General features: G+C 36.1%; 1 protein-coding gene across 4 annotated transcripts in view; it reads left to right on the top strand.

Annotated features, from left to right (window-relative positions):
* The first annotated feature begins 201 nt into the window (after positions 1-201).
* Positions 202-10,457, top strand: part of evplb (envoplakin b) — a 23,170-nt gene continuing 12,914 nt past the window's right edge. The window contains exons 1-8 of one of the 4 annotated variants that reach the window (XM_077202169.1): positions 206-277; positions 377-676; positions 5,208-5,307; positions 6,093-6,247; positions 7,229-7,352; positions 8,651-8,770; positions 9,125-9,166; positions 9,334-9,495. In XM_077202169.1, coding sequence (XP_077058284.1) covers positions 636-676; positions 5,208-5,307; positions 6,093-6,247; positions 7,229-7,352; positions 8,651-8,770; positions 9,125-9,166; positions 9,334-9,495 — 744 coding nt within the window. In that variant the 5' untranslated portion in view covers positions 206-277; positions 377-635. Of the gene's footprint in view, positions 677-1,221; positions 1,254-5,207; positions 5,308-6,092; positions 6,248-7,228; positions 7,353-8,650; positions 8,771-9,124; positions 9,167-9,333; positions 9,496-10,457 lie in introns of all 4 variants that reach the window. The other 3 variants (XM_077202172.1, XM_077202173.1, XM_077202171.1) reach the window with 3 other exon arrangements.

The following is a 10,457-nucleotide window of genomic DNA, read 5'->3' as shown; positions in this document are numbered from 1 at the left end:
TCAGAGGTCATTGTGTGTTGGGTTAAACTCCTGACACTCAAATGGTTTACTTACCAACTGTAAGAATGTAGTAAATGGGTGGGTGAATGCTCGTCTTTTGAGAGAGAGAGTGTGTGTTTGTAATGTTCATCTGACTGGACGAGCTGCATTCCTCCTCCACCACATGCACACACACACACACACACACACACACAGCTGTACGTTCACACACCTGCTGTACAGGTGAAGTGCAGATGAATATTCATATATAGACTTAAAAAGTGCTACATAAATAAAGGTGACTTGACTACAGAGCTCTCAAAAGCTGCAGGAGCTTTTCTTCATCATCTTTGAAGTCTCATTGTGTTTGAATCGGCTGTCTGATTTATCTCTGCAGAATCATTTTTGCTCTGACACATTAACGTGTCGCTCTTTATGATGATTAGCTGTTCTAAACATTCAGACGTCGCAAGAGGACGGGGAGAAAGTGCAGAAAAGGAAGAGTTTGACGGAGGAATTCAGAGGGCAGGAACAGGTACGTCCAGTCTGTGGCACACCTGTTTCAGTGGGCGGAGCCAAAGCAAGTGACAACACCATAACAGAGGACAGAAGAGACACACACTCACACAGAGGCACGGATCGCACGCGGACGCAGGATGTTTAAGAAGAAGGAATACAGTCCTGTGAAGGCCGGACAGTGAGTTACCATGTTTTTATCTGGTTAACCTTCAGCGTTTGCCTGTACACTCTTAGAATAAAAGCTTAAATGGGGTTCCATATAGAACTTTAGGGTTCTTGACTCAATTTTAAAGACGCTTTCATGCTAAAAAGATAGGAGAATTTCATAAATGATTGCGTAATACTTTCATGTTTAACAGGGTTTTTTTTTCTGGTGATAAAGTATGTTTATGAGCTGTTTATTTCGTGAAAATGAATAAAAAACTGAATTGATTAACACTAATCCATAAAATGATTCTATGATTCTATGATGGAACCCCTGAAAGGTTCTAAATATGATGCGTCTGACAGAACTCTTTATGATACTAAATAGAACCTTTTCTTCTAAGAGTGTAGCAAGAGACTTATGCATAATTACAGCAGTGAAACACACTGGAACAAACGACAAATCTATCTAAAGGGAGAAACTGACTGTGTGTGTGTGTGTGTGTGTGTGTGTGTGTGTGTGTGTGTGTGTGTGTGTGTGTGTGTGTGTGTGTGTGTTGTGATTTATCTTTATGACAGGGCAGGGCTGTATCTCACACACAAGGGATTGAGTAAGCTGGACGTTTTGTCATTGATAATGCACTGCAAAACTGGCATTATGACGACGAGGTTATCATCGTCTTTTCCAATAATGACTGTACCCTGTCCCTGATACCTCAAATAATTACCACATAAATGAAGAAATGGAGTGGAAATGTTAATTCGAGTTGAAAATATTGTATTTTGCAAGAAGAAGAATCAGTAACACTTTACAATGAGGCTCCAATTGTTAATATCAGTTACTTAGATTAACATGACTAACAATGACAAATACTTCTGAAGCATTTATTAATATAATAATTAATAATATTTATGTATCAAATATTCTGTGTGTTAGTATTACTTAATGGACCTGACACAAACTAACAAATTATAAGTAGGACAAATGTATTACTTATTGTTAGTTGATGCATTAAATAATGTGAAACAATGGGACCTTGTTGTAAAGTGTAACAGTAATGGTCAGTTATACAGGTTCACACACTCCTTACACAGGAATCAATCAATGGTCGACCAATCAGAGAGCAGGATTGTGTGTGAGACAGAACAGTGAGTCACTGGTTGTGTGTGTGTGTGTGTGTGTGTGTGTGTGTGTGTGTGTGTGTGTGTGTGTGTGTGTGTGTGTGTGTGTGTGTGTGTGTGTGTGTGTGTGTGTGTGTGTGTGTGTGTGTGTGTGTGTGTGTGTGTGTGTGTGTGTGTGGGACGTACATGTTCTGAGTAAACGAGTCTATGTATCATATATAAACTGACAGGTGCCACAGAAGCACAATAGACAGAACTGCTTCATCTTTTCTACAACACTCACATTTTATTTATAAAGCACTTTCAAAACCATCAAAATGGACCAAAGAGCTGTACATGAATAGCATAAAACAAAACAAAAAAATCAATTATAAACATAAAATAGCATCAAATCATAACAACAGTCAAACTGTCCGTCAAGCGTCAAACATGCAGCAAATCCCTCATTAATAATCAAACGCCAAAAGAGAAGTGAAAAAGAAAGTCTGTAGATCAACACGTGTAAATAGATTAAAGTTGTTGAAATATTTTTAATTCATGTAAAGTTTACACGCATTCACATATCTATCAGTTCATGGAATGTCTGGCGGCAACGCATTTCAGTGATGCTGGGGCAGACAGAAGTCTTTTATTATTAAAAGTTTATTATTTATTTTATTTTATTTTAAAATGTAATATTTTTTATTATGTTCATATTGGGTTAAATTGTATTTAGAATTTATTTAAAATATGAAATACTGCCTGATGAAAATTCTCACTCAATTAGTTTCAGTCCATATGATTTTCTTTCCTCTGTGGAACACAAAAGGAGAATTCAATTATTATTTATTTTAATTTAAAATTTTTATTATATATTTTCTATATTTTATGATATTTAAGATTTTAATACAAATAAAATTATTTTAAAAATAATACATTTTTTAATTAAATTATTAAATAAATACATTATTTATATTGTGTTCCGTGGAACTGGAGCGATAGAATAGAGGTGAAAGAATAGAAACCTGTTGTGTTTGCTCAGTGTGTTTCGGGATGCACGTTAATTAATGAGTCACATCTATTATTTCACACTGATGTCGATCCAGCTAATCAAGTCTCAATCATGTTTGTGTGTTTTGGGTATGTTTCTTTGTATCCTGCTGCACACACACATCAGTGTGAATCACAGAAGTGAGGCTGTGACACCTCAAACACACACACTCACACACACACACACACACACCGACACACACACACAGAGACACTCAGACACACACTCAGACACTCACATACTCAGACACTCACACACACACATATTTAGATACACACACCGATTACTCGTTACTCACACACACACACACTCTCACACTCTCACACACACACACACACACACACACACACACACACACACACACACACACACACTCAGACACTCTCTCTCACACACACACACACAAATTCAGACTCACACAAACACACACACACACACATACACACACACACACACACACACACATACATTCAGACACACTCAGCCACACACACACACACACACACACTCAGACACACACTCAGACACTCACATAATCAGACACTCACACACATTTAAATACATACACCGACTCACACATACAGTCACATACACTCAGACATTTACACTCACAGACTCAGACACGCACACACACTCACACTCAGACACACACTCAGTCACACACACACACATATACACACACACGCACTCTGACACACTAACACACAGACCCCTTGTACTCTTGCAGTAGCCTAAGTGTGTTAGTGTGTTTTATTGTCTGTTGTCCTGGTGAGCAGAACACAAACGGGTCTGAGCTGTTGTGTGTGAGGATCAGGCCCGTGTAAAGATGGGTGTGTTGTTTTTGTGTATATTAGTAGGTGTGTGTTTAACCTATAATCTAATTGTGTGCCAATCAGTGTGAGTTCCTCATTCCCTCATGCTGATGCGTCAGGTAATGTTGTAACTGATTGATTGGTAATTGTTGCGTTTGAATGAGTGAAATCTCCCTGTGTTTGACCTTGCTTTAGTTGTGTGTGTCGTTTGCTTCAATGCTCAAATATTTTGTGGATCATCATCAGTTTCAGAGTCACTGTGAGTCAGACATCGGTTTCACTGGGTTCACTCACTGTTTACAACAGGTTTAATCACCTTTAACCTTTTTAATTTTATGCGTATGTATTTTTAATTTTTTTTAGTTATGGTGAATATGACACATATAATAAGAATAAGAATAATAATTACATATTATACATAATTTATCATATGTAATATATAATCGTTTTTCACAATTTTTAATCACCTTGTAGTATTTATTTATTTGGTGAATATGACCATTGAATGAATTTTGTCAAATCAGTTTTTAAAGCTACAAATATTTCGAGTATTCTTTCAATTAATATGTATAATATGTAATATATAAAAAGTTATTATAAACGTTTTAACCTTTTTATTATATTGATATATTTATTCCATTTTTTTATTTATTCCATGTAGTCTCTCAGTTTATATAAACCAGCCAGATCCGTTGTGAGAAATCTTTCATGAATTGTTCTTTTGTCATTTCACACTTTTTTATACCAGGTTTAATCACTTTTAACCTTTTTTAATGTATTTTTCTTAAATGGAAAAAATGATACTTTTATGACAAATCAAATTTTAAAATTACAAATTTTTCATGCAGTCTCTCAATTATAATAATTAAATTTAATAAATAATTAAACTTTTTAACCATTTTATTTTATTGATATATTTGTTAATTATTATTATTATTTTTTTTTTTTCATGGACTAATTCCATGTAGTCTCTCAATGTATATAAACCTCCCAGATTGGTTGTGAGAAATCTGTCATGACGCTGTTTCGGAATTTAAGCCGCGCCACACGCTAGATTATGAAGACAATGGCCCGCCCGCGCATCAGTCCAGGGTGTGACATTAAACACCAGGAATCTCTTTCTGAACTGTGGAAGTTCCATAAGAAAGGAGGCAGAATTCCGAGAGTTCCGCCTGAACATTCCACAAGACACTCCCAGTCACTGTCACTGTCACTCTCTCTCTCTCTCTCTCTCTCTCTCTCTCTGTCTGTCTGGCTCGCTCGCTCTCAGGAGGGTGTGACACAGTTGCGTAACGACTGCAAGAATGTCAGTCAGAGCAATAAATGGACAGATGAGATTGTGAGTGATTGACAGATCACAGCAGTAGAAACTCAACTCAACTTGTTTTTGCTATACTCGACATCAAACTCAACGGCTGACTCAAAGTGACTCTGAACATAAACTATTAACATGCAAACAAACAGAGCTGTACATTTACATTTTATTGCTACAGAACCAGGTGAGATGTCACGGAGCAGGAGTGATGATACTGATGGTGTGTGTGATGATTTGTTTATAAGTGTGTGTGGTGGTGACCGACTCTCATGTTTCCCTCATTCAGGTCGCAAATGAATGACCTGCTGACTCTGATCACACGCTTACAGCAAAATGCTGATCAGGTGGAGAAGAACGTACTACTGACCGAAGAACTGCTGGCGGAGGCAAGATACACACACTCACAGACTCACTCACTCTCACACACACAGACACACAACTCACTCACTCACTCACTCAAATGCACACTCATATACACACTCACTCACTCACTCACACACACACAGACATAGACTCACAAACAAACACTCACTCACACACAAATACACACACTCACTCAAACACAGACACACACACACACACTCAAACACAGACACAGTCTCACACACACACACTCGTTCACACACACAGACTCACACACACACACACACACACACAAAATTTCTCACACACAGACACACACTCAAACACAGACACACTCACTCACACTCACTCAAACGCACACTCCTATACACACACAGACTCACACACAAACACACACTCACACACAGATACACACTCACTCACACACACTCACTTAAACACACACACACACAGACTCACGCAATCACACACAGCGCACACTCGCTCACACGCACTCGCACACATGCACACACACACACACATGTTATGTTTTCATGTTTTATGAATAGACTCACTTTTGAATAGACTTGAAAATCACTTTGGCATTAGTGGAATTGCACTAGCATGATTTAAATCATACTTACTTACCGTTATCAGTTAGTGATTTGTAGCACTAAACGAAATGGCATCACATCGATCACATGTTCAGTATGGAGTTCCTCAAGGCTCAGTACTGGGACCGTTGCTCTTCCCCCTGTTCATATGACATGCGGGTCAGAAGCGCACACACTGAACTGCTCTGTGTGTGTTTTGTTCCTCCTCTGATCAGGACGTTGAGAACAAGCGTAAAGGCTCTCCGCTGAAACAGCAGGGTCGGGTCTCGGAGAATCTGTGTCAGGCTGAGATCTTGCTGAAGGATCTCTTCATGGACGTCAGCAGAGCCAAGAAACACCAGCACCCGCAGGCCAGCGTGATCGAGCTGGAGTGAGTGAGATCACTTCCTGTGCACACACACCACTGATACATCTGCGCATATACCTATAGACTGAACACGTGACACGCATGTGCACGCCGTCAGCGGTTTCACAGATTCACGTAATTTAAGTTTACGCTGAGATTAAGTTTTTCCATGTAACCTTGTTAACCGATTCCAAAGTTTGCATTCTCGAGCCACCAAACAGATGAACGGCCAGAACTTTATGAAAAGTAATGCGTTACATTACTTTTGCGTTACTTTTTCTCACCTGGTTGCTTGTTTGTTTTTTAATAACAACGAAAAAGGTAAAATTTTTGGCAAATGTTAAGTTTTAACAGGACGTCACACCAAAAGTGAAATGAATAAGCCTCAGGCTGAAGGAAATGCATATTTACGCCTCTACAGAAACAAACCTTTCAGCTTCTGCCATTCTGGATTAAAGAACAATAGGACACAGGAGAAGAAGTTCAACACTCTTATTTCTAAATGTATGCTTGAATTAGATCATTGAAGGTCAGCAGCAAATACATTGGTTAATAAAGTGAGATTAAAAAAATTAAGTACATTTGTGTAATTTAATATAGTTAATTATAAAAGTTTTGCGTAAAATTCTGAGATTGCATTTCACTGTTTTTATTAATTTTGAGGAATGCTTAATGTTTTCGTGCAAGTGAGATGTGACATTTAGTCTAGTACTAAAATAACCATCATGTTCACACACAGCGCACACACTTTATTTATCTCAACATGAGGACAGGAGAGCTGTCAGTCAATACATGTGAAAAAGTAACTAGCTTTACTTATTTGAAAAAGTAACTTAGATATTTTGTTGTAAATTGAAAAAGTAGTGCGTTACTTTACTAGTTACTTTACTAGTTACTTGACAAAGTAATCTGATTACATACCTCAAGTTACTTGTAATGAGTTACGTCCAACACTGCTGATACACGAGCGCTGAGCAGTAACGCTGTGTGTGTGTGTGTCTGTAGTGTGAGTAATCTGCACGAGCGCTGGTCCAAACACTGCGGCATCTACAGGGATCTTTACGGGCAGCTTCACGAGCTCTACCTGCCGCCCGGCGTCGACTGGATCAAACTGCTGTCTGACAAACAGGTGACAAACAGCACACACAGTCTAGAAGCGCAGCTAACAGCTGACACGTGCCGTGAAGAGGGTCTGAAAACAGTCTGAAGTCACAGGAGAAGATCCTGACGTTCCTCAAAGAACAGCTTCTGCTGATCTTCTGTAGAAAAACATCAAGATCCGCTGCTTTAAAGCTGGGGTTCAGAGAAAGAGTAAAAAAAAAAATGTATTAAATAAATAAAATTGAGTAAAGAATTTGATTAATGTAAATAAATAAAAAATTACATTAAATAAAAAACAATTACATAGATTCTTAAATATTAAGAATTAGTAAATGATTAAATAAACTAAAATTTGATTTAAATAAACAACCATTACAATAAAATACAAACATATAAATGAGAAATTAAATAAATAATAAATATATAATCTCAATTATATAATATAATCTAAATCAATAAAATATTTTCTTGTATTTGTATTATTTAAATAAATAAATGTATATATTAATAAATCATTAAAATCATTCAAATAGATTTAAACAAAAACAATTCAATAAATAAATACTTAAATAACAAAAATGTGATTAAAATAAGTACACATTACATTGAAACACAAACAAAAAACTAAAAATATATAAATAATACATATACAAAAAGATAAATACAAAATTTTAAAAATAAATGAATAGTAAAAATTAGATTAAAACAAAAACAATTAAATAAATACTTAACCACACTAAAATAAGTAAATAATTCAATACTTTTAAATAAATAAATAAATAAACATTTCATTAAAATACACACACAAATAATTGATAAAATAAATTAAAAACAAATAAATAATACAAATAAATTACAATAAATGAGTAGATGACAAATTTTTTTTATTTGAAATAATTTAGGAAAAGATTAGTTTAAACAAATACTTAATTATTGGCTATTAATAAATAACTATTTAAATATTAGTTGTTAATATTGTTTTTAAATAAATCAGCATTAGCCTACTTTAAGACAAAGAAACAAATAATTAAATGAGAAAGCAAAATAATTAATTAAAATAGTAAATTTATATAAAAAAAAATACAAACTAGAGAATATTTTTTAAATAAATTAGAAAATAAATAAATGTATTAATATAAATAAATAATAAATAAACATTATATTAACACATTAAAAAATATAAATAAATATATAGGCCTACATACATACATACATACAGTATACCAATACAGTAGGCCTACTATAGCTATACTTTATTCATCTCTATGAATAGAGTGTATGGACTTGTCCATCTGTAACGCAGTGTGTGACGTCTGTGTGTTTCAGATGTCGATCCAGGGACACGCTTACGGTCCGACTCTGTTTGATGTGGAGAAACAGATCGCAGGCCATAATATCCTGCATAAACAGATCGAGGCGTATCGCTCGGCCCTGGAGACCAGCAACGTCAGTGTACACACACTCACAAACTCGCGCGCGCACACACACACACACACACACACTCACACATGCACAGACGCACACTCACTTTAACACACACACACACACACGCGCGCGCGCTTACTCTCTCACACACACATACACACACACACACACACACACACAAACACAAGTAGCCTACATAAACACACACATGCACTAACATTTAGATGCGCTGTATACATCGCATTAATTTGACAAAAAAAATGTAATCCATTTAAGGTTTTACTTCAAGCTCGTAAACGTATTATTATATTAGGCCTATTATGTGTGAATGTATGTGTATGTATGAAGGTTTTGAATGTTTCCTCTTCTGAACAGAAGAACTCGTCTGCCCTTCAGAAGCAGTACACAAACCTACTGGTAAGACCTTCTCAAATCTAATGACATGATGACAAATGACAAAGGTTTATATTCATAATTAACTCTTAAAGTACAGCTCTGCACAGTTTAATTGAGGCTGTCTGTGTGTGTGTGTGTGTGTGTGTGTGTGTGTGTGTGTGTGTGTGTGTGTGTGTGTGTGTGTGTAGGATGCGTCTGAGAAGCGCAGGCAGCATCTGTCATCGCTGTATGACTTGATGCAGGGCTGCAGTAAAGAGCTGCTGTATCTGACGGAGCAGCAACAGAAGATCAGCAGCAGAGACTGGAGCGAGCACATGATAGACAGCGCAGGAGTGCGCATGGACTACGAGGTGAGACGCTAACATAGAAATCTACAGTAGGCTACATACATCTACAGTATATAAATCTACAGTATAGACATCTACAGTATTACAGTAGACATCTACAGTATAGACATATACAGTATTACAGTATATACAACTACAGTATAGACATCTACAGTATAACAGTATATAAATCTACAGTATAGACATCTACAGTATATACTTCTACAGTATAGACATCTACAGTATATACATCTACAATATAGACATTTATAGTATAGACTTCTACAGTATATACATCTAGAGTATAGACATCTACAGTTTTATAGACATCTACAGTATAGACTTCTACAGTATAGACATCTACTACAGTATATACATCTACAGTATAGACATTTACAGTACATACTTCTACAGTGGTAGTTAATAGATTGGTAGTAGACTGTTCGTTTACTGGTAGTACACTGTTAGTAGACTGGTAGTAGACTGGTAGTTAATAGATTGGTAGTAGACTGTTCATTTACTGGTAGTACACTGTTAGTAGACTGGCAATAGTTGGTAGTTAATAGATTGGTAGTAGACTGTTAGTTTACTGGTAGTAGACTGTTAGTAGACTGGTAGTAGACTGTTAGTAGACTGATAGTAGACTGTTAGTAGACTGGTAGTTAATAGATTGGTAGTAGACTGGTAGTAGACTGGTAGTTAATAGATTGGTAGTAGACTGTTAGTTTACTGATAGTAGACTGTTAGTAGACTGGTAGTAGACTGGCAGTAGTTTGTAGTTAATAGATTGGTAGTAGACTGTTAGTTTACTGGTAGTAGACTGGTAGCAGACTTGTAGTAGACTGTTAGTAGACTGGTAGTAGACTGGTAGTTAATAGACTGGTAGGTTTAGGTTAGTAGACTGGTAGACCTTTTATTTAATTAAAATATATTTTATTTCAAGTAACAAAAGCTTTTTAAATGGTTTTAGTTTTGGTTAACTATAA

Source organism: Siphateles boraxobius, unplaced genomic scaffold (genome assembly GCF_051911475.1).
Source record: "Siphateles boraxobius isolate OS27281-9 unplaced genomic scaffold, OSU_SipBor_1 49, whole genome shotgun sequence".
Taxonomy (NCBI): Eukaryota; Metazoa; Chordata; class Actinopteri; order Cypriniformes; family Leuciscidae; genus Siphateles; species Siphateles boraxobius.
The sequence above is the reverse complement of the archived record's forward strand: the minus strand, read 5'-3'. Positions and strand labels throughout refer to the sequence as shown.